Source organism: Pantherophis guttatus, chromosome 2 (genome assembly GCF_059756535.1).
Source record: "Pantherophis guttatus breed Tessera chromosome 2, ASM5975653v1, whole genome shotgun sequence".
Taxonomy (NCBI): domain Eukaryota; kingdom Metazoa; phylum Chordata; class Lepidosauria; order Squamata; family Colubridae; genus Pantherophis; species Pantherophis guttatus.
In genome coordinates this window covers 172,891,600-172,919,224 of record NC_142064.1, presented here as the reverse complement: position 1 = coordinate 172,919,224, position 27,625 = coordinate 172,891,600, and the positions used below count along the sequence as shown (strand labels likewise).

The window sequence follows — 27,625 nt, the reverse complement described above, 5'->3', positions numbered from 1 at the left end:
TTCAACTTATGATCATGCATGCTTAGCTTTTACAATTGTCAATTTATTTATTTATTTTTGGACTAGATTCCTTGTTTCTAAAAAGCCTTTTAGAGTATTATAATTATTCTTCCTTTGGATTAATTGATAATTTAATTTTAAGGACCTGATAACTTACCTATGCCAGTTGTGGAAATGGCTGGTTAAAGTGACCAGAAAAAGAATTGAGTGACCTAGTTATGGTAGACAACACTACTGATTCTCATAGGTGACTTAGGACTTGAAGCATGAGCATTTTTGTCCTCCAGGATGTCTCACTGGCTTTTATATAGTTGACAACGGTGACAATAGTTGGAATATCTATGAATATTGAAAAATTGAGCAATTATATCAGAGTGGTTTACTTCTTCTGGGACTCAGTATATAGGACCCAGTAGAAGTAGCAGAGTTCTGAACAATTAAGTTAAATTCAGCAAAGTTCATAATAGCAGTTTGCCATACCTGTAATCTATAACATTGAACAGATACCATCATTTCCCTAATATTGTGTCCTTTTCTTTGCACATTAAGAATTATATAGATTCTGAACATGAAGGTTTCACATAATTAAAGTGGCTAAGGATATAAATCATAACAAAATAGAAAATAATTCCACTGTGGATTTTTAATTTACTTGGCTAAACTACAGGTGGCCCTTGCTTACCAACTGCTACTTAATCAACTGCTTGAAGTTATAGTGCTGAGAAAAAAAGATGTACAACTAATCCTTAAGATTGTGGTGGTTACAGCATCCTTACAGTCATGTGATCATGATCACATGATGGGTACTTGGTGACTAACCAGCATTTATGATGGTGGCAGTGTCCCACAGACACATGATTGCAATTTGTGATTTTCACAGCTGGCTTCCAACAAACCATGTCAGTGGCAAATCTGGCAAGAAATCACAAGTCCAGTCATATGACATTGCACAGAACAACTGAACAGGATTCTAATGTAAGCTGGCTGTGGTTACATGATATTTCACTTTATGACCACATCACTTAGTGACGGAGTCGCTGATCCCAGTTACAGTTGGTAAGTGAGGACTACTTGTCTGTTCAGGCTGGTAAACTTTTTAAATTTTGCTTACAACCTAACAAACTATGCTAAAATAATAAGCAAATACAGTATATTTTAATAATTATGACTTGGCATTCTATATGAACACATACTATATACTCTCATATTAAGAATCGGTCACTTTATGATTTGCAAAGAAATTGGGAAGGGTCTATAATTCTGTCTGATGCACTGTGTTTACAAAGAAATAAGAATGTAGACATTTAGTTCTATCATTTTAAAATCTACTTGGTGTCCTCATTCTCACAGCAGTTTATGATAGTAGTGTTAAAAACACTGGCAAAGTACAAAATAAATATTGAAAAATTTTCCTGTGCGCTGCTCCCACTATCCATGCATGGGTTAATACTTCAGTATTTGGCAACAACTGAGTGAAAGAAACAGAAGGCTCTTCCCCTTTCCGGCCCCCTAGCCACGCCTCTGTACCCATGATCCCCCAGTCTTCACTCAGTTGCTGGCAACTACTGGAGTGTTTTTTGGGAGCTCCACAGGTTTTAAAGGTACTGTGCTTCTGTGGGAATTTGCTCCTTTCCTATTTATATATAATTCCCTTCCTTCTCTTTAGTTTGGCTCTTCTCTCTAAGCGTTTAGGCGTTTGTTGTGTTTATTTTGAATAGCTTGTTTCGCGCCCCTTTTTTGTGTTGCTTTGCCTGGCGCTTCGGCGTGAGGCTCGTTCTTCCAGCTGGTGGGGGGAGAGCGGAGCGCTGCAGCCCGATTGAGCAGCCGGCTGGCTTCCTTGGCAATCGGAAGCTTCTCCACACGTGCGAGGCGGCCGCTACAATCAGCGACCTCCAGCTGGCCGGCGGGCTCGGCTTCCTCGCTCCTCGATCGTCGGAGAGCTCCGGAGCGCGTGGAGAAGACGCAGCGTGCGGCGTCGCGCTCATCAGCTGGGCGGCGGATTCGGAATCCCCGGCCGCCCACGCATCGCCGATCGAGCCGCCGCCGCTAAGCATCTGACGGGCGCGAAGGAGAGGAAGCGCCAGACACCGGAGCAGCCTTCCCCTGCAAGGGGAATCGCGGGGCATCTGGTCGGACCCTCGGGCCGCCAGTTTAAGACCTCGCCGGAGTCGGGCACAGCGGAGCCACGTGCCAGCGCCATATTGGTGGACCTGCGGGCCGCCATTTTGGACAGACTCCTCAGCCGGCGCCCTTAGACACCAGCGGGCCGGCTGCAGACCCCCCCCCACGCCAGTCTAAGGGGGCGGAGCATCTTCCTCCTCTACCACCTGAGGAGAAGATTTTATACACGTGGGGCTCTATTGCAGAGTCCTGCCATCTGGTGGCGGAACACAACATCAGGGGGTCTGCCCAACGCTCTCAAGCCTCAACAATGCCTCACTCCCCCCCTCCTCAGATATGGAGTTAGAGCTTAGCCCCCCCCACAAAAGCAGTAAAGGGGGCAAGAAGAAATCCAAAAAGAGGCATTCGAGCGCCACCAGCAGAGCGGCCTCGGAAGGGGCCTTGCCTTTCCAAGACAGAGATGCGTTAAGGAGGCATAACGCTCTCGAGAGACAATGGGAGAAGGCCCAGAGGACAGTCGCTGCAACACTATCCAGGGAGCCCGCGACCTTGGACCCAGTGCGTGCTTCCCCTAGGGGCAGGGACTTGGGGATCTCTTCTGTATCCGACATCGCAGTGACCCCAAGAACTCCTGATGTGCCCAGGTCTGGCCACAGTACCCCTCGCCCGGAGGCAGGCACAGGGCTCGCAGAGGCCTCACCGACCCTCCTCACGGCACAACTTCATCGGGCCAGGGAGTCATCGAGCCCGCCGCCAAGTGCTGACCAGCACCCCCAGGGGGGGCCTGGGACGGCCTCCCCATTGGACTTCCAGACCATGTTCTCAGCCGCACTCTCCTCCTTCTTTAGCACTATGCAGCAGTCGTCCCAAGCTCCAGGCCAAGCCGCCACGAGTCAGTCGCGGCGCCACCAACCCCAACCCCAGCCTCTCCCCAGACGAGGTCAGGACTCCTCTTCGGAAGAATCAGACCAAGCAGAGGAGGGGCCTGAGGAGATGGAGCTATCAGAGGATGAGGGTCTAGCGCCTGACACACCGGCCTTTTCAGGCCTCTTCCGTCCGGCCCTGTTCAAGTCCCTGCTCCACAAGGCCCGGCTTACAACCAACCTCGGGGTACCAGGGGACGTCACTACCGCCGCCCCACCGGCAGCGGGGCCGCACGACGCCCTTTTCAACCCATCAAAGCCACAGAGGGATTTCATCCCGTGCCCTCAGCTGTTTGCGGAGGTCATCCAGAACCCCTGGGGACAACCAGCTTCCCTGGCCACACCCAGCAATCTGGACAGGAAGCTCTACTGCGCAGCCCCAGAGCTAGAGGACCTCCTAGCACTCCCGACCGTCGACCAGCCTGTGGCAGCTTTGTCCTCTGGTGCCTTGATCACCACTGACCCTCTTGACTCTCTAAAGGCAGAGGAGAAGAGGATGGAGGGGGCCTTCAGAAAGGCACATCAGGCGGCGGGCTGGGCAATCAGAGCCGCGACGGCAACGTCTTTCTTCAACCGTGCGTCGCTCATTTGGCTCCGCCACCTGCAGGACAGACTACCCCCAGAGGACACCAGGCTCCAGCAGGATATAAACAAGTTAATAGCCGCCACTGAATACTCAGCAGACAGTTCTCTAAACGCAGCCAAATTTGCCTCGAGGTCCCTCGCCTCAACCCTTTCGGCTAGAAGACTCTTCTGGCTCCGGCCCTGGAAGGCAGATGTCAAAGCAAAATGGAAATTGGTGGCTGCACCTTACAAAGCCCCAGAGCTCTTTGGCGCCGCACTGGAACCATTACTAGTGGAGGGGAAGGACAAGAGAAAGATCCTCCCATCGACCTACCGCCGCCAGGAACGCCGCTACACTCCTTACCCGCTACAACAGCCCTTTCGTGCCAGCGCAGGACCCAGGGGGTCCTCTGCTCATCGCCCCCTCTATCAGGGAGGAGACAGGTTCCAGGACCGGCAGCAGTTCCGAGACCGAGGGCGAAACCAGCAGCCAAGGCGAAACTTCCGTGGTGCCGGGCCGAAGCCAGCCAAACGGGGGAAGTGACTCCAGGCTCGCAGGCCCCATAGGGGGAAGGCTCATTCACTTCCACCAGCAATGGGCCAAATCAACTTCGGACTCCTGGGTAAGGCGTACGACTGGTTCGGGTCTCTCTATCGAATTCTCCGGTCAGCCGCCCCATCGATTTGTCCACTGTCCAATACCCCGCTCCGCAGAACAGCGGAACTTAATGTCCCAGGAGATAGAACACCTCCTGGAAGTCAAGGCCATCGAAGCAGTGCCGCACGCCCAGAGGGGTTCCGGGTTCTACTCAACCCTCTTCCTAGTACCCAAGAACTCCGGGGGCTGGAGGGGCATACTAAATCTAAAGCGGCTAAACCTGTCGGTTCAATACCACAGGTTCAAAATGCACTCCCTAAAGTCCATCCTAGCGGGGGTGAGACGGGGCGACTTGCTCCAATCGGTCGACCTCCGGGAGGCCTATCTTCACGTGCCCATTCACCCGGGGCACAGGCAGTTCCTGAGATTCGAATTCGCGGGAGCTCATTACCAGTACCGGGCGATGCCATTCGGACTTTCGTCAGCCCCCCGCACCTTTACCAAACTGGTGGCGGTGGTAGCGGCCAGGCTTCGAACCATCCCGATCCGGTTGCTCTGCTACCTGGACGACATCCTGATCCTGTCCTCCACCCGAGATCAGGCCACCGAAGACATGAGGAGAGTCCTGCAGGTCTTCCAGGATCACGGCTTCACCATAAACTTCGAAAAGAGCCATCTGCAGCCCACCACCAGACTACTTCACCTGGGGGCACTGATAGACTCAGCCAACGGTCAGGTTTATCTATCACCGGACAGAGCCCAGAGCATCCGCACTCTGATTCAACAGGTCCTGTCGAAGAGGAGAGTTGCCCTAATCTGTCTTTCTTGCCTTCTCGGAAAGATGGTATCCTGCTTCGGCATCGTTCCGTGGGCACGCAGACATTCGAGACCTCTGCAGTGGTTTTTGCTCCCCTTTCAGCGGGCAGGCAGGGCCAACTCCAAACGGGCAGTACTCCTCACCCTTCAGGTCCGCCAGTCCCTCAGGTGGTGGACATCGCCTTCGCTTCTCAAGGGGTCCAGTTTCCTAGAGCCGGACCGACTGATCATCACCACCGACGCAAGTCTTCGAGGGTGGGGAGCCCACCTCCACAACCTGGTGGCACAGGGACAGTGGTCCCGGCGGGAGAGTCAGTGCAGCATCAATCTTCTGGAACTTCGGGCGATCAAACTGGCCCTTCAGGAGTTCCATTCGACAGTGCGAGGACATCACGTTCTGATCCTGACCGACAACATCTCGGCCAAAGCGCACGTCAACAGGGAAGGGGGCACAAGGTCCCGCACCCTGATGCGAGAGGCCGCCGATCTCTTCAACTGGGCAGAGAACCACCTTCTTTCGATCAGGGCGGATCACATCTCGGGGGCATCCAATGTCAGAGCAGACTGGCTCAGCAGAGAGACCATAGACCAAGCAGAATGGCAGCTCCATCCACAACTGTTCCGGGAGCTTGCCTCACGCTTCGGGAGCCCGGAGGTGGATCTCTTTGCAACCCCGGCCAACGCTCAGCTTCCCCGTTTCGTGTCGCGCTACCCGACACCTCTGGCAGAAGACCACAACGCGTTGCGCTGCAGGTGGCCCGAGGGTCTCCTGTACGCGTTCCCACCACTGCCTCTAATTCCCCGCCTCATCCGAAAACTGCTATCGGAGAAGGCCGACCTGCTCCTGGTAGCCCCGAACTGGCCCCGGCGGCCGTGGTACGCCGACCTAGTGGCGCTCTCCGTGGACCAACCGTGGGTGATCCCACCACGGCGACTCGTCCTTCGCCAGGGGGAGGTCACGCACCCAGAGCCCCAGTGGCTGCAATTAGCCGTCTGGCATTTGAACGCGTCATCCTGAAAAAGGACAACCTACCAGATGAGGTCGTGGCCACCATCCAAGCGGCTAGACGTCCGTCTACAACCCGCATTTACGAGGCGTCTTGGCAGGCGTTCTGTCGCTGGAATACCCGACAACACACCGACCCGACATCAGCTGAGGTGCGTGACATCCTGCAATTTCTTCAAGCTGGCCTTGACAGGGGCCTGACCCCCGCAACTTTACGAAGGCAGACAGCCGCCCTATCAACGGTCATCACTTGCCCCCCGTACCAGTCTCTCGCGCACCACCCGCGCATCAAGGGGTTTCTACATGGGGCCACAAACCTTCGACCCCCGGCAGTGCATCGGTACCCATCATGGGACTTGACTCTGGTTCTGCGGGCGCTGACTGGACCCCCCTTCGAACCCCTAGACTCAGCCTCTCTCAAGTACCTCTCATTTAAGGTGACCTTCTTGCTGGCAATCACCTCTGCGAGAAGAGTCTCAGAGATAGCGGCCCTCTCAGTCCGCAAGGACTTATGCATATTTCGTGAATCCACGGTGACGCTACGTCTCGACCCGGCTTTCATCCCGAAGGTCAACTCGTGGTTCCATCGGGCCCAGGAACTCATCCTGCCTGATTTCTGTCCTTCACCCCGAGATGCTAGGGAGGAGAGGTGGCACACGTTGGACGTCCGACGTGCCATCCGCATCTACATCCGTCGGACCAAGCCCTTTCGCCGGACCGAGGGTCTCCTGGTTTCCTTTAGTCCGAGGTCCATGGGTCAGAAGGTATCACCAGCCACGGTCAGCAGATGGATTAAGGCCTGCATCGCTATGGCCTACGATTCAAGCTCCAGGCCGGCACCGGGCAGAATCCTCCCCCACTCTACCCGCAGTGTGGCCACGTCGGCGGCCTGGGCTACTCAAGCTTCGGTAGCGGACATCTGCAGGGCGGCGACCTGGTCGTCCCTCACACCGTTCATTCGCCACTACAAGATCGATGTGTACAACTCCGTTGAGGCGGCCTTTGGCCGCAGAGTACTTCAGAAAGTGGTGTCGGAGGACAACGATGGAGACAGTCAGCATCCCGCCCAGGGGATTTGAGCTTGGGTATATCCCATGCATGGATAGTGGGAGCAGCGCACAGGAAAATGGACGTTGTCTTACCTGAACGTCCTTTTTCTGGGCGCTGCGTACACTATCCATAACCCTCCCTCTTGGGCTGACTGCTCACCTGGTGACTGTTGATCTTTTTCGTTCCTGTTATCAAGTTGGTGTTAATAAAGTTGAGTTTGTTAACGTTACTCTTAGTGGACTCCTTGTTAGCTGCGCCTTTCGTTCAGACTGGGGGATCATGGGTACAGAGGCGTGGCTAGGGGGCCGGAAAGGGGAAGAGCCTTCTGTTTCTTTCACTCAGTTGTTGCCAAATACTGAAGTATTAACCCATGCATGGATAGTGTACGCAGCGCCCAGAAAAAGGACGTTCAGGTAAGACAACGTCCATTTCCTGAAATAAAACATTCTCCAAGCATGATTAAAAGTATATTATAAAGGAGTTTGACACACTTTTCTAGTAGACTATTATGCAATCTTAAAATTGACAGAAAAAAATCTGATTTCAGAACTTGAGTAGAAATACTGAAACAGTGTTATTAAAAGCTAAGTAAATAAAAGTTTACGTTATTTACGTTTATGTTTATGTTATTAGGTTGTATATAACTAGTGTGAATTGGTTTAAGTCATATTTCAGCATATTTTGTCAATCACTCTACAAATTTATTTATATACTGCTAAAACTCTTGTGTCTGTAACCTGTAACTGGTTGAAACAATGCATCATAGGGAAAACCTTTTGAACCATGGTACCTCAAATGAGCTAACTTACAGAATGTGTCCAAAATCTTGGACCCATGATTACTGTACAAATCAAATTTTGCAAATTTTATAAAATATTTTATGACATAAAAATCATAATAAAGCATTTTATAACATAATACAAAATGTCATAAAATATTTCCTGAGGTCAGCTGTTGACATTTGATTGTGCCATACAGTGCAACATGGGCTATTTCAAGGCAGATGAATTTCTGAATACATCCTTTATTTTTTAATAACTTTTCAATTATATTAGTGGCTCTACTTCAACCATTGTTGAAGGCATTGAGGAATCTGGTAAGGAAATATCTCTGAAACAATACAACAGGGAACGGGTTGTCTTAGTTATTTTTTTTAAAAAAGCAAGCAATCTATAGTTATTGTAAACAAGTTCCAGTCAATGTGGTTTTTTATGTACATTTTCTGAGGGGGGGGCAGGTGCGCATGTGCGGGCTAGGCACGTGTGGGGGGGTGGGCATGCATGCGTGTGGGGGGGTGCATGCCAGGTGTGTGTGTGCATGCACAGGGGGTTGGGCACATGCGCGGGCCCTGTGCATGCATGCGCAGGGTGTGTGTGAGTGCATGTGCGGGGGCCCGTGTGCGCATCACTGGGGGTGGGTTAGGGTTAGGCACTAGGCAGTGCGCATCACTGGGGGTGGGGCATGCGCATCGCATTTTGGGGGTTCAGCTGGGCTTTGGGAACTCGGTCTGGAAAAGGTTAGCCATCACTGTCCTAGCATGATACACTTCTCTCCACCCCAAAAAATACCTAGGAATTGTTGTTTTTTGGATTCTTGTGTTACTGTAACAGGAACTCCTGGTCTCCTGGGGAGAGAAAAATTCTAGGCTCTAATATCAGTAGAGCTGGATAAGATCCTAGAAACTTGTTAGTTTTGCCAAGCAGCCTCCTGTATTAATGTGCAGTCGAAGGGAGAATTTTCTGAGTACCTTTTCCACCCTAAAAGATGGCTTGTGAAATCTGGACATGAATCGATTGGCATGGTCTCTTTGAATGAAAGATTAATTTTGAAACAAGATGGATGGCAAGTAAATTTCATAATAAAAATAAAAGACTTTAAAATTTCTTGATATGACTTAACTGGCCAAGAGGTTGCTTGCAAGAAGTTTCTTGCTAGGCTCAGTTTTATATTTAGCTGAGAAGGATTCAGCTACCATGCTATCGATTTACGCCTTGGAACACAACCTACAGAACAGACCAAAAGGGAAGCCCCTTTATTTGCTGAGCTGAATTGCTTGAAAGGCTGAACTTTGAGTCTTAATCTCAACAGGAGCTTTTTTTCTTTCAGACTCAAATTTTCACACCAATCAGAAATGGTCCATACTTAAATTTTGATCATAGGGAAGGAAGCTTATTGTGAACAAGTCTGTTGACTGAACATAGTCTTTGGGATTTGCTGCTTTGTGAAGAGGCATGGATGGGAATTTGCTGCTCGTAGAGGGTTGTCCACCTCTTCAAAGAAATTTCAATGATTTAGGGCCACATCATCCTATTAAGAAATCTAAAAGGGGTGTTCTTTTTTTTGAGGTGGAGATCCTGGATGCCAAGACCCGGGAAAAGCTGTGCTTCCTGGATAAGGTATGTGTCCTAATCTCAGAAGAAGGATTTGAAGCTGAAGTTGACTTTTTGTTATTGCAGAGCTTTAGAATTGCTTTAGTCTTAAAAAAACATAGTATTGTATTTTTATACTGAAAATTTACTAAAAACTGTCATAAATCAAAGCTTGAATAAAATATACATGAAGTCGGAACTTCAGTTAGCAAGTGAGATCTACATCTGCAGGACTTGTAGTAGCAATGTGAGATATTCAGGCACAGGAAATTATAGTCAATTGCAAAATATATCAATATTTGCTATCAAAAGGCAAATACGCATGTTGCAAAACTATACAAAGTATTTTTGTTTTGCAGTTGTGTGATACACTGTTTAACTCCAAGTTGTTCTATAATCATGACCACCTATCTCTGATCTGAATATGTTAATCATCTTTTAGGCTGTGTTTGATATCAAGATCTTTTAGCTCTAGAATTATGAGTACAATAAGCATGTGATATGGCCACCAGTAGAGTTTTTTAATTTTTTGTTTAATGTTGGTGTGATATCTCTCTATGTAGATCCTAAGTAAAGAACAAATGCATGAACCCTAACTCCATGGAGATAGATTTGTATTATAAATGGAAGACAGAACTTTAAATCATTTGGAACAGTTTGATATCTTCAATCCCACTATTCTTACATAATAATTGCATTATCACTGAGTTAATGGTTAATTTCCCAGAAAAAAATAATAATTCTGGATCTGCACGTCTACCACTGTAACTAGACACACCTTCATATTTTGGATATATCTGAACCCCCAAAATATGGAAGTTGTTTTGGTTTAGTTTAGATAATGAAATGAAACGCTATAATTGTTTACAAATATATCTGGTTGGCTTGAGGAAACACAAATGAGTGGACTTCAGATTTTTTTGCTTGTTTCGAAAAGTACAATCCACAGAAAAGTTCCTAGTGGTCAGTTTTTCAATCTTTAAAGATTCTGGACTGCAAGGACCAGGGTGGATTTGATTTAAATCGAGTTGATTTAAATCACAATTTAAATCATGATTTAAATCACTAGTAAAAAGGTTTGAATTATTTAAATCATAATTTTTAAAGAGCAACTGTCATCTGTGCTACTCCTTCGACCCACTGTTGACTCACCGATAGTCCCAGTGTTGCAGAATATACAGCCTCATGGTACATAACTAAGCTCCAGTTCATGCTGAATAAACTAAATTATTTATGTATCTTAAATAGAAAACTATCTTACACTAGATTTTTACCCCAAAAGTTTTTTATTAAAATAAATTTGATAAAAATAAAAAAAATCCGATTTAAATAAAAAAAATCCGATTTAAATTTTAAAAAATCTGATTTTTTTGATTTTTTTAAAAAAATCATTGATTTTTATCCATCCTGGCAAGGACTCTTGTATAAAATAGCTATTAGTGCGTTTGCTCAAGAACTTTCTCAAAGGCACAGTACCAAAATTATCTGTAAGATAGATAAACTTTTCAGACACAAGTCTACTGGGTGGAATTTGTCATTGCAAAGAATGACAAATCCCATCCAAAAGTGCTAGCCAATCTGATTAAGGGGAGGATTTTGAACCCTTAATATGGTGACACCTTAGTTACAAATGACTCTCTGTATTTGCATTGTCAATCTTTTTTCTGCACAAAGTGAATCAGAGAATATTCTTTTTGAGATGCATGTTCTTTTGGATGAGATAAACTGGGAAGTTAGAAAACATGTTTTATGAGAAAGGAAAGGAAAAACAGATTTGGAGGCGAGCACCAAAGAGGGAAATTCACTTATTCTTTTTTTTGTCCCAAAGATTTACTAACCATGGCAGTTCAGTTTTGTATCAGCACTGAGTGACAGTAGCATCTTGCCCTTTTTCATTTTGATTCCTTTGGGTATTGTTAATCCTTTCAGACAAATGAGACTCTTGCATTGACTGTTGAGGAAGCAAAGATACTAAATATAGAGATGAGACTAAAGTAACATCCAAATAGTGGTAGTGGTCAACAAAACATAATCCTAGTTTCTTCCACATAGTTGTATGCCATGTATGACATTTGGATCCTAGTCTTATGTCCCAATAACTGATTTCTTTACTAAAGTGTACTGTCTTCCATAGCCATGCATTGATGTTACTTTACTATTTTGTAGCATAGTAGCACAAATCATAAGATAACCTTTTTTCTGTGTGTGAATGTATGTATGGCTGCTAGGTAGAGATAATGATAAAAATTCTAAAAATATAAAAATGCAACTCAGAATTCCAGCACAACATTCCTACACTCATTTTATTATTAGTTTATTACAAGCATTTTAAGTCACTTTAATCAAGCAAATATAAGTAACTTACAAAAGGGATGTAGCAATAGATCAGCCACAGAAAAAAAAGACGAACATATTTAACAGCAAAACAAGAATAAGCAGCATCAATACACATCTCAAGTCAGTATGTCATCAATTCCCAACTGCAAGAGCCCCTCTACGAGGGAGCTGGGCAGTTAGGAAATGCCATCAGTGTAATTTCCAAAACAGGATCCGCACAACATAAACTAAGTATGCATTCCACCCACTGATGTTAGTTATACCTATAAAATATGAAATACAGTGTCTAAAAATCTAAAAACTAACACAGATGTTTCAATCATGTACAAATCTGTATGGTCATTTCCTCTAAACCCATAATTTTGCCTCTCCAGCTGAATACTGTCCTTCGCAAAAGAATGCACTCAACTTCCTTTGTTTGTTTTCTATTTTTTTACAATAATGTCTTTACAAATAAACTTCTTTTGACTACATTGTTTCCTTTTGTCTTCCACCCCTGGTTGGACTTCCATACAGGATTGGAATGACAGAATAAATGATTAGAATGAAAGTATAAATGCGCTCTGTTCACAATTATAGGTGGTGCCTGTTGTATGAGGACTATACCAACTTTCTCATTTTGCTTATTGATCATTACTTATATGGCACATTTTCACCACAGAAAACATGTATTTAAAAGGAATAGTATTCATTTAAGAAATCTTTACCAATATGCACCTAGCAATGTTTCTAATGCCCACACTGCAATTAGGTAATCTTTTTCACAATCTTTGTACATACAAATTATGGTATTAATTTTACTATTTCACTTTTTGCACTGTATCCAAAGCATCCATAGTTCCTGTACTAAAAGTTTGAGCTGAATCAAAGAACATTTACCTATTCTTCATTCATTTTCAATATTTTTTATCATTGCTTCATTACTTGATTTCTCGAAAGAAATGTGGAGTATTTTTAGTAGCTTGGGGATGAATATGAGAATAAATTAAAACCACCTAATATTCTTCTTCAAAATAACATAGGTGCCAATTGTTTCTTAGTTTTTCCTACCACTCTCTCCTTTCCCCCTCTCCTTTTCCCATGATCCAACTTTCAGTATACCCTGTCCCTTGTGCAACTTCCAGCTGCTCCACATGGATGAAAAAGTAAGGTAGCCAAGAGTTTAATTAATTAATACAATTTTATACCGTATATATATAAAACAAAATTGCATGACTTTTTTCCGCTGTTTATCCATCAGTCCCCAGCCTCGGGTTTCAATTGTATCTTTAAAATCTTTCATGTTTGTCATAGTAATATCTAAATATTTAACCTTCTTCTCAATTTACTGTTTCTGAAGTATAAATCAATGTCACCCATTTTATAAAATTCTGTCCAAATTCTTATCTTCCAAAACTTTAAACAGAAAAGATTTTAAAATTGTTTCCTTTTTCCACTTTTGTATATATTCACCTACAGACCATTCACATACATATATAATATATGCTGCATGCTTTTGTGCCTTGCAAAATCTGTTTAACATTTTAAAATGTCTTCTGTGCCATATAGCACAGTCACTTCAACCTGAAAATATGTTATTTCACTTTTATCATTTTGTTTTCTTTTTAAACTTGGAAATAAATCTATAGGCTGAGGGGATTCTATCCCTCTCATATATCAGGATTAGGAGAGATAATACCAGGTAAAGATGTCCCAATGGAAGTAGTGATGACAGCAGTAATTACCAAGCAGTTACACCCAAATCCAGAGAAGTTTTGGAAGAGAATTGAGATATTCATGGATTACATAGGTATTATGGATAGTAATGAATAATATTAATATGCTCCAAAGTGGAAAGGTTCAGTACCTCCCACAATGGAGGAATAGTTATAAAACTTGCAGAAATGGCTAAATTGACTTCTTTCATTAGAGAAAAGACAGTATCTCAGCAACAATGTTGCTGAGTGGAAACCCCCTATAAACTTCTTGCATATAACAGAAAAAAATGAACTTCTGATCTATGGTTTTGATGATTAGAAACCATTAGATAATAGAAAAGGAAAACTTCATTTTGTAAACATAGCGAGGCAGTTTTTTGTAATCATACAGGTAAATCTTTGACTTACAACTGCAATTAAGCCCAAAATTTCTGTTGCAAGTGAGATAGTTGTTAAGCAGGTTTTGCTACATTTTATGACCTTTCTTGCCACAGTTATTAAGTGAATCACTGCAGTTAAGTTAGTAACAAAGTTGTTAAGTGAATCTGGCTTCCCCATTGATTTTGCTTGTCAGAAGGTTTTCAAAAAGGGATCCACATGGCCCCAGGCCACTGCAACCATCATAAACACATGCCAGTTGCCAAGCGTCCAAATTTGAGCACGTGCCCATGGGGATGTTGCAATGGTCATAAGTGTGAAAAGTGATCAGAAGTCCCTTTTGTCAGTGTCGTTGTAGCCTTGAATGGTCATTAAACAAATGCTTGTAAGTTGAGGACTACCTGTACTTGTATTTGCTGCAAAGAAGGTTTTTTGTCTATTTATTTTTATCTTTTTTGCACTTTTGTTTTTGTCTTTCTTTTTCCTTTTCTTTCTTTATATTAGTTTTTGATAGTTCTTTCAGATTTTTTGGAAGAGTGCCTAGGTTTGCAGATGTTTTCCCAGCCTTTATTAACCATAGACATATTCACTTTTTTATTTGTTTTAATGCTTAGTCTTTGATCTTTAGGTCACACTGGCAAGGAGAGAGAGAGGGAGAGGGAGAGAGAGAGAGAGAGAGAGAGAGATTGATTTGGCACACAGAAACAAATGCAGATTTACAAATTTTGTAGTTTATTTTCTGAATGAAAACACCAAAGATACCTTCATGTTCACATGCATATCTTCCCTGGTGGGGCTAGGTTTGAACTCTTCAAGAATCAAGCAGGAAATGCTCATTCCATGTTATAGCTTCCAAGAACTACAGTTCCCAGACATGTTTATAACGCCCAGCAAAAATTGATCAGTTTTTGAAGTTTAGCTAGCCCCACTTTGACACTTTTCTTATATCTTATATTCTTGTATCTTGTATTTTTTCCATCAATGGAAAATTCATATACAGTAGGTTTTGAGAACTTTTCGTGTCTTCTTTGAACTGATGGTACTGTTATAATTATATACTGGCATTAATTAATGAATTGTGTATTAGTATATACTGATATGGCTATATGTACTCTGGGAAAAATAGAAGGTAGCAGTATTAGATATGTTCACCACCTCTAGTTAACCAAAACTTTTATATATATTAAAGGCACGATGAAAATATAATTAACATATTCGTGCTAAGTGTTTTTATTACATGAGAAGGCTCATAGTTGCGATAAACTTGCTTTGTTGCTTTATAAATTTTATGAGTGTGCTACTACACTGTAAAGAACTAACTAGCCTTCAAGTTACATTAGGCAGTCAGTATTGGTGACATCAGTGTTGATTTAAGAAGTCAGTTTCAGTATCCTTTGACTATTGATTCATTTCATCCAAACCTATTCTGGACCACAGAAATAGCTGGAAGGTGGAAGAGAACCAGTTTACATTCACTTCTTATGTAAAAGGATTAAAATAGAGATGATGCAATGACCATACAAATAAAGCAACAAAGGTTACTAAGAAAGGGAGAGCCAAACATCTAACCACATTCTTGATGTTGTGTTCTTACAAAAGTAATTGTGAACAACATAAAGGGATTAATACCTCTGCCAACAGATTCCTATTGACCAGACTCTAGGCGTGTGCAGTGCTTTGGATTTTCTTTGAAACTTGTGGGAACGTGAATGTGCCAGATGTTTGTAACTCATTAAAGGATTTTTCCCCTAGGATTGCATGGCTGTAATGGAGAAACGTCTGTAGCAGCCATGCAACCATAGAAAAAGTTGCAAGTGCACAGACAACTGTTGCATACATGCTTTTCAATGTTCCAAAGACTTCGTCTGGATTGAATACAAACTTGCACCACCCTACTAAATGTAATAAGTTCTTGCCCGCAAGCCACTAGGCTGATAAGAATATAAAACTGTGTGACGGAAGCACATTTCTAACTTGTTATCTCTGTGTTTCTCGGGTGCTGGGAAGATATTGTTTCATCACAGCTTTTTTTTTTTATTTTCTAATTTTCTAATTGACTCATCTAGTATTATTTTGCTTAACACGCTGATATAAGCTGGTAGTATATTTCCAATTTAGGCATAATTTGAATATGCACTTGTTATGTCTGAGGCATTTTTATTGTTGTTGCCTGTTTGTCAGGCTAGAAAGCAGTTAAATCAGTGGTCTTACTTGATTATACAAGTATAATCACATATAATAAGTGTCCTTTGGTTTTCTGATTCCTCTTGTATGTTTCCTTTCAGGTAGAGCCCAATGCTACCATAACTGAAATCAAGAATCTCTTTACCAAGTCTCGTATGTATAGAAAAATACCACCTTTGTTGTTTATCATATCTTTGTGATTAGTTTCAATATAGAAAGCGAAGAGCACCTTAATTTATTAATAAAATTAGCTATTGAAAACTTTTTTTACATCACTTAAATGGTACATTTTTGAGAATATAATTATTTTTCTTTGATTAGATTAAAGATCAGTAGCTCCAGCTTATGAATTTATTTATTTTTTGTCCCTTTTGTCCCTTTACGGCAGAGCTGCCAAACTCATGTCGTCACGTTGTCATCACGTGACGTATCGTGACTTTTTCCCCCTTTGCTAAAACAGGTGTGGGTGTGGCCAGCACATGCCACATCTGGCCTGCTGGCTGCGAGTTTGACACCCCTGCTTTATGGAGTTGAGAAAAAAAATGTGTAGATTAACAGCATTTTCCCCCTCATGCTGGTTTGTTTCTTGATCAGTTACTTTTACTTGCTGTGGAAGATAAAGCAATCTGAAGCAGACGAGAGGATCTAAGATTTGTTTGTGTTTTCATCAATTTTCTAGTGCTCTCCAGATCTTTTGGGCTTCAGCTGCCATATGGCCATGTAGGTTATCTGTCTAAACTTGTATAAAACTTTTAAAGAAATGGTAATAGCTATGAGTTAGTCATATACCCAACTACTTTTAAATAAGTCCTATTAGTCATGCGTATAGATTGTACTATTGGTATAAGACACTGTTTGGAAATTTTATATATTGACCCCAGAATGAGTAATTTTCTCTAATTTTTAAATTCTCTTTCTCATGAAAACTCTGGAGCAAATAATTTTTTGTCTACCTCCATATCTCTAGATTGCTCTTGAGTGCTGCCAACTGATGGCGCTAATGGTTCTGACTCATTATAAGAAAACTTATACTTTTCTTTCCTCAGACCCTCAATGGTATCCAGCCCGGCAGTCCCTGCGACTAGATCCCAGTAAGTTGCTGTGCTAAAATATCTCCTAATACTTGATTTCCTCTGTTAAGGATAATGTTTTTGGTAAAAAATATGGAAAAGAACCAAACAAAGGCTGGTACTTGCTTGAATGAGATTGTATTAGAGAATAACATTGGTGTGAACATTCTGTGGTTTGGGAATTCCCAAGAAGGGCCTCTTTGAAAGAAATCTTTACCTACCAATAGTTAATTGGTAATGGTTTGATTCATGAATAGAGTAAGAAGATAATTAAGCATCTTTCATCTTGGGTTACGGTGCATACGTTTGTCCTTTAGAATGTAAGGCTAACAATTTCTTCTCTGTTGTGTAGCTAAACAAGCAACTATTGTGTTTGATGTTCAAGTCAAGATTCTGACTTCCCCAGAGTTTCAGTGTGATTTCTCTTTCTTCTAGAGGGAAAGTCTTTGAAGGATGAAGATATCCTTCAGAATTTGCCAGTTGGTACAACAGCAACATTATATTTCCGGGACTTAGGCGCACAGATCAGCTGGGTGACTGTGAGTAGTATTTCAGTTCTCCTCAAGAAAGCACTTCCCTGTGAATTCGTTCTGCCTTTCTACATTCTGTTTTTGTTCTGTCAGGTATTTCTCACAGAGTATGCTGGGCCCCTCCTCATTTACCTGATGTTTTATTTCCGGGTTCCTTTCATTTATGGCTCAAGATATGACTTCACCTCCAGCAAGTACTCTGTTGTTCAGTGAGTATTTACAGGCCGTAATATCCAATTTACTGCTTACATTTAATTTAAACTGAAATGTTTTCCACTAAGTAAGCTGAAATCTTCTCCAAGGAAGGGCAACCCAAACTTAATTTATTTTTCTTCCTTGCTAGAACTAGACATTTCCCTTCATATATCTTGCTCTTGTAAAGGAAAACTTCCTTGCATTCCAACTGACATTTTTAGAGTTGGCACAAAAGAATTGGTTGAATATTGAATTCCTTTTTGCAATTGGGTATTATTGAAGTATCACACAAGGATATAAAGTTTTCCTCCATCAGACTAAAGGTACATTCTGTGTTATAAAATAGCCAGCTGGATGCATTTGGAAGCTCACAAATTTAGGTGGGAGTAACTGCTACCTTCTAATTACATACTCCTATAATCAGTATTTAAAACACACTGCTTTGATTCAGGAGGTAGTAAGATGCTATCTGTATTGGTAATCATTGATACTCATGGCACAATATAGGAGAATAAACCCATCAGGTCAAGAGTCAGGAGTCCATTTGCATTTAAAAGACAAAAGCTACTCTTTTGAAGACAGCAAAGTCCACATTTTGGACAGAGAGGACTGCTGGTTGAGAGGTTAAAAAATTGAACAGCCCTCTCTCCAACAGAGGGGGAGGGATACAACATCATCTATCTCCAGTCTACAACACAGTCCTTTCAACATTTCCAAGAAGCCTCCAGACCCATTTGCACCACTCAGGTGACGCTGATGACACAGATAAACCTCCAGGTGGCCTCAACTGTTTTCTAAAAGAATGCAAATGACTAGCTATCTGCAAGGAGTTCCCCACCATCCAGTTAGAGCTGAAGAAACTTCTCAGATGAGAAGTGAACATCTCCAAAGAAAAACAAGAAAGTCCAGTTGCCTCTTGAAAAAGCACCTTTGGGACACCCATAACCTGAATGACTGAAAATCTCCATAGACATTTATCTATTTGGCACTCTGCATGGGACAGATAACTTTCCAAGAGAGTCATTTCAGTAGTCTTCAACATCTTGCCCAGCAACCTAAATTTGGTTTCCAGGCCTGCCTGCCTGCCTGCCTACTTTTTTTTCACATTGTTAGCACTGACGTGCACCCCATCTACTGGTTCTAGTCCAGCATTACCTGTCAAGCTTATCTAGATAGCACATGATGTCTTCATCTTCACAGTGGGAGGACAAGTCACTATATGGTTGGCAAGCCTGTTCTACTTCTATTTGTCTAAGGATGATAGAAATATAATAATAGGATAGCTCAATAATAGAATAGAATAATTAATAGTAGAATAATAAGAATTCTTAATAATAACGTTCTTCACTACCAGAAGCATCCTCCATGAGGCAATATATGTGTTCAGTCACAAAGAGTGGATTCATTCTTAAACTTTCTTTCCTCTTCCATGGGTGGAATGCCTCCTACCCTAAAAGAGTTTTATTTTTCTGTAATTAATGAGGAACCATGGTTAGGATGAGATTCACCATCACCCTTGAAGGCCTCTACTGCCACCCTCCCTGTCTCTCTTGGCTTCTCCAGTTCAGTTACTTGAAACTTGCCTTTCCCAGTGAGTTCCCATTGTTACTATGACATGGCCAAAACAATAAAAACCTTCACAGCATAGGGCAAGTATTTGAGAGGTCATCTCTCTCCAATTATATCTATCCATCCCATCATATCCAGCAGGAGAAAAATGTTACAGATCCTGTCCACTAGGGAATGTCATTTGACAGGGCCCAGGAAGAGGACCTCTTCTCCCCCAGAGATTAGATTTGCCCCAACCCAGCTAGCTTTATGTAAGGTCTAAAAGCAGACCTGGGCATTTCATGGCCTGCGGGCAGTCCCGGTCCAGCACACAGCAGTGGCATCAGGTGGGACAGCAGCAATGGAAACAAGGTGGTGGGAGTGGGGCAGTGGTGGGGGTGGGGGTAGGGCAGTGACAGGTGGCAGGGCAGCAATGGCGGGAGTCAACGGCAGCCCCCCACAACAGTCCCAGTTTCTCATGTGACCCCTTTGAAAAATTAATTGTCCAGCCTGTCTTAAAGTCATGGTTGGGTCACCATTGAGAAGCAGGATTTGTTCCAAAGCTTATGCAGTGCTTGTGCTGGTTTGTTTGTTGATTGGTTATTTACATTTTTATCTCAACTGCTGATTATTTTTAAAAAATAATGTAAGTATTTTTTTTTTATTGTTATACATAGTTATGTAGTGCTTTTAACTGCTGTTAGCCACTTAGAGTCAGAAATTTGAGATCGGTGGTCATATAAATTTAAATAATAAATAGATTAACATTGGAAACATGGATATACCTTATCCTTTGGCTGATAATAATCAAATACAGTAGAATAGTATCTGTATTTTTTTTTTGTAAGGTTGTGATTCTATTGTCAGCCATCTCTGTTTTCCTTTCCTTTCTAGCCTGGCTTGCATTTGTCACTCTTTCCATTATGTCAAGCGCCTCCTTGAGACCCTTTTTGTCCACAGATTCTCCCATGGAACAATGCCTTTACGTAACATCTTCAAGGTAATGACATTTTCAAGCAACATAGCTATAGACTAAAAACTGCCCTCCTTTTCTGCTGGGTCTCTTTATGGAGCAATGAAACTGAGACAGTCGGCAAGTCCTTCTTTATATATACTGCTACTAATCTATTACATCTTTAATGTGATAGTTTTATTCTTTCCTCAGAATTGCACTTACTATTGGGGCTTTGCAGCCTGGATGGCATATTACATCAATCACCCGTTGTATACACCACCTGGTAAGCTAAGAAAAGAATAAAATCAGTTGATTAAAGAAGTCCATTTAATTTCTAAGAAGCTGAATATTAAATGAAGTTAATGTTTCTTGTAATTAACCAGAAGTGTGTACTGGGATGGGGGTGGGGGGTGGGGAATCTCAGAATGGGCTTGCCTTAGAATAGGTTCTGCCTAGTTAATATGCTTCTCACTGAATGAGTGCTAATAGACTTACATAATGGTGAACTAGTCATTGGAGCTGTACAGATTTCTTGCCTTGAGAAATGAAATAAATACATAATTTAGCAGAATTCCAGCTTTCTTTTTTTATTTCTAAAGGCTCTTCAATTTAAAATACTAGCTTAAAAACATATAACTAATGACTGGTAAAATTCTTCAGATCAGAAGCAACAGTAAATATTTGTTGAAGTAGTAGACCAAGATTTCCAGGAGATCAAAAAGCAAGTTCCTAGTGCCTCAAATAATTTCTTGAATGGAAAAATACCTAAGTGTATTCTTTAATTCAGGGACAGGTCTATAATTTTTTTCCTAACTTTCCACCTGAGGATTCCTCAGATCAAGTAATTTCATGTAATCTAATTTCTCTAACTTTATTTTCTTTAAATTGGCTTCTATCACAAGGGTAGCCTCAGTCATTCTCCTCCATTTTAGAATTACAGCTGACATACTTTCCCTTAGAGATGCTTTCTTTATGAGTTACTGCTCTGGACCTGACTCCTTTTTAAACAGTTCAAGTTTCAGTGTAGGTCTAAAGAGATCTCATTAAAATATTCTCTTGGACACTAAAGTCATTATTTTGGGTCTGTTTGTTATAAGTCAGCTATACAAATCTCACAAGTTATGAAGATGAAAATCATGGGGGTGAAAGGCAGCATACTGTAAGTGCCATATAAAACTCTGTGCAGAGAACACAGGATATAGTTTGGTGCAAATTATTTCAAATCTTAATTAAAACATATATGCTACCCAATCAAGATATTTCATATCAAAAGTTATTTCATATTTGAAGTTATTTTTATACATATTCTTGTTTCATTTGTGTAGTTCATATTGTAGCTCTTATACTTTTAAATGTGCTATTTTTATATTTTAAATAAAGTAATAAGTAGTAAACATTCTTGTTAACACAGTTGTGTATGAAAAATTGTTTCCCTCTTCGGGTCCTAAATCTCCTTACATTGAAGGATTAAAGGTTCCAATGTAATGAGAAACGAAGAAAAAACATACATCTGTACATCTTATTATGAAAATCCATGTTTACAACATTTCATGCATTAACCTGGCAACATGCTTTTTGACATCTTCAAAAATGTCTAGGTGAATCAATTTCTTTGTTTCATTTGTTGGTTTGATTTAACATATAATTACTTAGTGAATGGTGAAAGGAAAAAGAAAACTCTGAAGGGATTAACTAAAGGCCTCTAGTTTATCCTTGTTTTTCCCCTTCCTTATGAGTATTAATATGCTAACACACATATAACTGTATAGTTGCTGTCATGAGATTCTCCTTCATTCAGTTGGAAAATCTTGCGATCTGTCATTGGATAATCTTTTTTCTTCTAGAAATGTTCTAGGTCAGTGATGGCTAACCTTTTCGCCATCGCGTGCCAGGAGGTGGCCGTGTGTGTGTGTGCGTGCGTGTGCCCACATCCATAATTCTATGTATCCCGTGCATACGCGCGTGACCCCCCCCACATGCTCCCGCCGCTTCTGGCACGCAATGGCCTGGTAGGCCCGTTTTTGTCTCTCATCAGGCTCCAAAGCCTTTCTAGGAGTCTGGGGAGGGTGAAAACGACCTTCCCCACCCCCTCGGAGCCCAGAAATGGCCCGTTTCCCAACTTCCGGTGTGGAAGTTGGCAAACGGGCCATTTTAGGCCTCCAGAGGGCCTCCGGGGGGGTGGGAAAGGCTATTTTCTCCCTCCCCAGAGTCCTAGAAAGGCTCTGGAGACTGGGGACAGCAACAAACGGGCCTTCCAGTCCCACCGGAAGTTAGCAAACGGGCCATTTCTGGGCTCTGGAGGGCCTCCGGGGGGAGGCCATTTTCGCCCTCCCCAGACTCCTAGAAAGGCTCGAGGCTGGGGACAGCAAAAAACGGGCCTTCCCCACCACCCCATGAGGCCCTCCAGAGGCACGAAACAGCCTGTTTCCCTACTTCTGGTGGGCCCAGAAGGCCTGCGGAGCTGAGCTCGCGTGCCCACCAATATGGCTACGCATGCCACAGGTTCGCCATCACGGTTCTAGGTTCTCCAGTTTTTGTAGTTACTCTAATAGTGTTTTTGTTTCTTTTTCTGTTTTTTTTCCCCAGCATATGGACATGAACAAGTGAAATTGGCGCTTATCATATTCCTGGTAATAATTTGTAGATTTTTGAAGAATAGCCCTTTACTTGAAAAATGGTGTATATGTAATAGAAAATAGGCAGATGTTTTAGACAGAGCCTAGGCTGATCTAAGGTGGGAAGTTTCCCCATGCAAAGTCAAGTGTTAAAAATCAAAAAATTGTTTTATGCAGATTGATAAAATAATATTGTATTTTTTTACAAACCATAGTAGTTCCCTCAAATAAGAGAAAGATCAGTTGCCTTTTGTAGCAATGGGAAGAAATCTGGGAGAATGGAACTAAAACTATGTATAGTAAAAATATAGAAATATACCTCTCTTTCTTGGTGCATGGAAAGACCATGAAGCAGTCTAGTTTGGGAATGAATCATGCATCTGGTACAAATTCAGTTCAAGAAAGATGCTTTAACATGCAGAAATGTGAATATAGCACTTTACTGCAAGTTTTGAAGGCAGCCGTCTTTTTTTCTTGGACTGATCTGATTCCTGCACTAGGCAGTTCTGTGATCTCAGGAAAAAAATTGCTTCCAAGAATTGCAGAAAAATGCTGTATTCATGCTGTGCAATCTTATTTGTTGATTGTATGTATATGATGCATTATAAACAATGAGAAGACACCTGCACCAAAGAAAATCTGCAATTACTGTAAGTTCGAATCTCACCAGGCTCAAGGTTGACTCAGCCTTCCATCCTTTCTAAGATAGGTAAATTGAGGACCCAGTTTGTGGGGGCAATAAGCTGACTGTATAAATATACAAAGTATGAAGGCTGTTGCTTAATGCATTGTAAGCCGCCCTGAGTCTCTGGAGAAGGGCGGCATATAAATCAAATTTAAAAAAAAAAATCAAGTGAAACTACAAAAGGGGAAAATAAGGCAGGAGAAAGAAAAAAGGCAACAATGTTTTTTAAAAGTTTATTTAGTTATGGTACTGGAAAATACTGGGTCCTGAGTTTCTTGTTTTAGAGCCAGAACTTACTTATGCACAATTGTAGAACATCTTGATAGTGCCAGAGCTGTTAAATTGTTTTGGACTGATAAGAACAAGGGACTAGAAGACATGAGTGATAAAAGTCCCTTGTTGTATTGGCACATTAAAAGTTTTATCTTTTCCTCCAAGCAAATTCCTAACATTTCTACAAAATTATTTGAATCACAGACGGAGTGAGCTCTGGGAGGTTTCTGTGCCACTATCTGGCTTCTAGTGGTGATAGTAAGCATTAAAAAACCCCATTCTTGCCCCTTCCCTGCTAACACTGGTTTTATTTCCTTTTGCAGTTCTGTCAGCTGGGAAACTTTTCTATTCATATTGCTCTGCGAAATCTTCGCCCAGCTGGTGAGTACAGAGAAAAGGCCAAATGGAAGTGCAGATGTCTGTATTAAAAACACCCTCTGCTCTGTAGTGGGAACAGCTGACCCTTTAAATAACAAGCCAGCCTTAGGTGCCCAGAGGTAATCAATCACCTGACCTCTGAAAGCCAAACAAGGAAAAGACGAGAGTGCTCTGTCAGGTTTGGGTAGGAAGAAAGGAAGAGTTCTGCAGTTTTTGGGAGGTGGGCTGAAGCTACATCAGGCAAAATGAAAAAATATTTTGTTATGGGCTAGAACCATGTTAGAATCTTTGGTATATATCCCTTTTTCTAACTGTGAAGTATACAGATCCTTCTTTTTGTCACCTTTGATAAAGAGAAGGGAGACTTTTATAAGTCTAATGCTTTACTGTAACTCTTGTGTGTGTTGTTAGGTGATACTTTTTTTTTATTGCATGTAAATTGGTTCTTTGTCTCAATAAACATTCTTATGATTTCTTCCAGGTTCAAAGGCCAGGAAGATCCCATTCCCTACAAGGAACCCATTTACATGGCTTTTCTTGCTGGTCTCTTGTCCCAATTATACATATGAGGTATGGCTGTGTTTTAGCTTTGGAACAAATTCTGGATGCTTACATCTGTATTTTATTAATGAATTCTGCTTCACAGGAAATATATAGGTATAGTGACAGTATCTAGGTAAATAGTCTGAAAAATCATTACTTTTATCTGTCTTTTAATTGAATGATTAATTCTTGTTGGCTCAGAAGCTTCCTCCACCCTTGACTTAAATTGAAATTTTATGACAGATGGAAATCTAGTTTCATCTTGAATCATCCAGCAAAGTGGACCTTATTTCTTCTCTCAGCAATTGGTTCCACTACTGACTTACTCTTTCAGAATAGCCCTTTTAAAAAAAAATCAATGAGAATATTCATTCATTCTTGTAATTTAAAACCATTATTTTGCATCCTAGAATGATAGAGAGTAGGTTGTGATCTTGTATATGATAATTCTTCAGATATTTGAGGGGAGATATGATAGTAAACTTTTCTTCTCTCAAAGTTAAAAATTCTCAATTACTTCAAATCCTTATTATATAACTTTGTTTTAGTCCCTTGATCATGCTTCTTACATTTCTTTGAACCTGTTATAGTTTCTCTGAATGCTTTGTGAGGTGTAGCACCCAGAATCAACTTAAGTAAGACATTTGATACAGTAGACACAGCCTACTTCTTGGTAAGATAGAACAATGTGGGATAGACAGCACCATCACCAGATAGATTTGGAGTTGGCTGACCAGCCACACTCAGTGTGCAGTCCTCAATTGAAATACATCTATGTGGAGGGAAGTATGTAAGGTTCTATCTTTGCCCAGTGCTTTTCAACACCTTCATAAATCATCTACAGCTGCCCATAGTTGTTGGATACAATATGGGCAGCAAATACATTTAATTAATAAGGGACTCATCAAATTTGCAGATGACATCAAGTTGGGGGGGAATTGTTAACACTTTGGAAGATATGTTCAAGATTCAAGATCTTGACAGACTTGAACAGTGGGCTCCATCCAACAAGATGTTGATTGGATGATCAAAGTGATGAGAAAAGCAAGGTCTTGCACAGTGACCAAGTGCACAGGTACAGGATAGACAGTAACAGGCTCAACAGTATTAACTACGAGAGGGATCTAGGTATCCTGGTGGATCACCATTTAAATATGAACCAGCTGTGTGCTGCAGTTGCCAAAAAAGTCAATGTTGTCGTAGGCTGTATCAACAGAGGGATTGCATCAAGATCGTGGGAAGAGAGAGTACCAATCCCTACTGCACTAGTGAGGCCACATTTGGAATACGATGTCCAGTTCTAATTACCAGGACACACTAAAAATACTGAGGCCCCAGAAAGAGTACAGAGAAGAGCAACAGAGATGATAAGCGGGAAGCTAAATCGTATAAAGAACAGCTAAGGGAGCTTGGTATGTTTAGCCCAGTGTTTCTCAAACTTGACCCTTTGAAGATGTATGGACTTCAACTCCCAGAATTCCTCAACCAGGCATACTGGTTGGGGAATTCTGGGAATTGAAGTCCATGCATCTTAAAATAGCCAAGTTTGGGAAACACTGGTTTAGCCTAACAAAGAGACGGCTTAGGCGTGACATGGTAACAGTCTTGAAGGGCTGTCAGTGGAAAGAGGGTGTTAATTTATTCCCCATAGTACCTGAGGGCAGGACAAGAAGCAAAGGATGAAAGTTTATCAGAGGGAAATCCAACCTGACAATAAGGAGGAATTTCCTGACAGTGAGAATCAATGGAACAGTTTGCCTCCCAGAGTTGAATATTGGAATATTCAAGAAAAGATTGGACAACCATTTGTCCTTGGGAAGGGATTTGGGCTAGAAGACCTCCAAGGATACCCTTCCTTCTTTATGATTCTGTATTTTATAAATTGGATATAGTGAGGTCCAACTAAGTAAAGTAGAACAATTATCTCTCATCATCTCAAACTATATTTCTTTGATGGGCCGTATAATTGATTTTATTAAAATAAATTAAATTAAATTAAAATTAAATTGATTTTATTTAAAATTGACTCACTGGAGAAGAGCCTAATGCTGGGAAAGATTGAGGGCAAAAGAAGAAAGGGACGACAGAGAGTGAGGTGGCTGGATGGAGTCACTGAAGCAGTTGGCGTGAGCTTAAATGGACTCCAGAGGATGGTAGAGGACAGGAAGGCCTGGAGGAACATTGTCCATGGGGTCGCAATGGGTCGGACACGACTTTGCAACTAACAGCAACAAAAATTGATTTTGTCCATTTTGCACTCACTTCATACTCATTTATGAGCAGAAACTCTTCATTTTTGCAACCTATCAAGATGGTTTGAAATTTATTAAGTTACCCAAGTAATTTTAAAAAATAGAAGAGTAAAGAACCCATTTTGGACCCCATTAAATGTATCATTCTGGTTCAAAGTAGATGGTTCTTTGAAGTTGTTTTTTCAGAAGCTGTGTATCCACTTGTCATGTCATCTCATTCACACTTAACTATCTTGTTAATCAGAATGTCATGGGATACTCTGCGAAAGACTTTGCTGGTCAAGATACATTAAATCTATAGCGTTCCCATATTGGCTAAGAGAATGAGATAATGTTAGTGTGATGAAACTTGTTCTTACCAAATTCATGCTAGTGTCTTTTAATTATTTTAATTATTACCTTGTTTGCAATATATTTTTGGATTAATGTCTTTAAGATCAGCTCTCAAATCTTCCCACCTATTAGACTAGTGTGTAATCCCCTGGATCCTTTCCCCATTCCTGAAATAGGAACACATCTGAGCTCATTGAGTCATATA

General features: G+C 41.7%; 1 protein-coding gene across 2 annotated transcripts in view; it reads left to right on the top strand.

Moving 5' to 3' along the window:
• Window positions 1-27,625, top strand: part of TECR (trans-2,3-enoyl-CoA reductase) — a 57,065-nt gene that overhangs the window by 22,097 nt on the left and 7,343 nt on the right. Inside the window, exons 2-11 of one of the 2 annotated variants that reach the window (XM_034407399.3) lie at window positions 9,424-9,474; window positions 16,145-16,196; window positions 17,090-17,134; window positions 17,549-17,652; window positions 17,737-17,852; window positions 20,281-20,386; window positions 20,552-20,624; window positions 22,928-22,971; window positions 24,238-24,295; window positions 24,774-24,862. In XM_034407399.3, the coding sequence (XP_034263290.1) occupies window positions 9,424-9,474; window positions 16,145-16,196; window positions 17,090-17,134; window positions 17,549-17,652; window positions 17,737-17,852; window positions 20,281-20,386; window positions 20,552-20,624; window positions 22,928-22,971; window positions 24,238-24,295; window positions 24,774-24,862 (738 nt within the window). Of the gene's footprint in view, window positions 1-9,197; window positions 9,475-16,144; window positions 16,197-17,089; window positions 17,135-17,548; window positions 17,653-17,736; window positions 17,853-20,280; window positions 20,387-20,551; window positions 20,625-22,927; window positions 22,972-24,237; window positions 24,296-24,773; window positions 24,863-27,625 lie in introns of those variants that run through there. The other variant, XM_034407393.3, reaches the window with a different exon arrangement.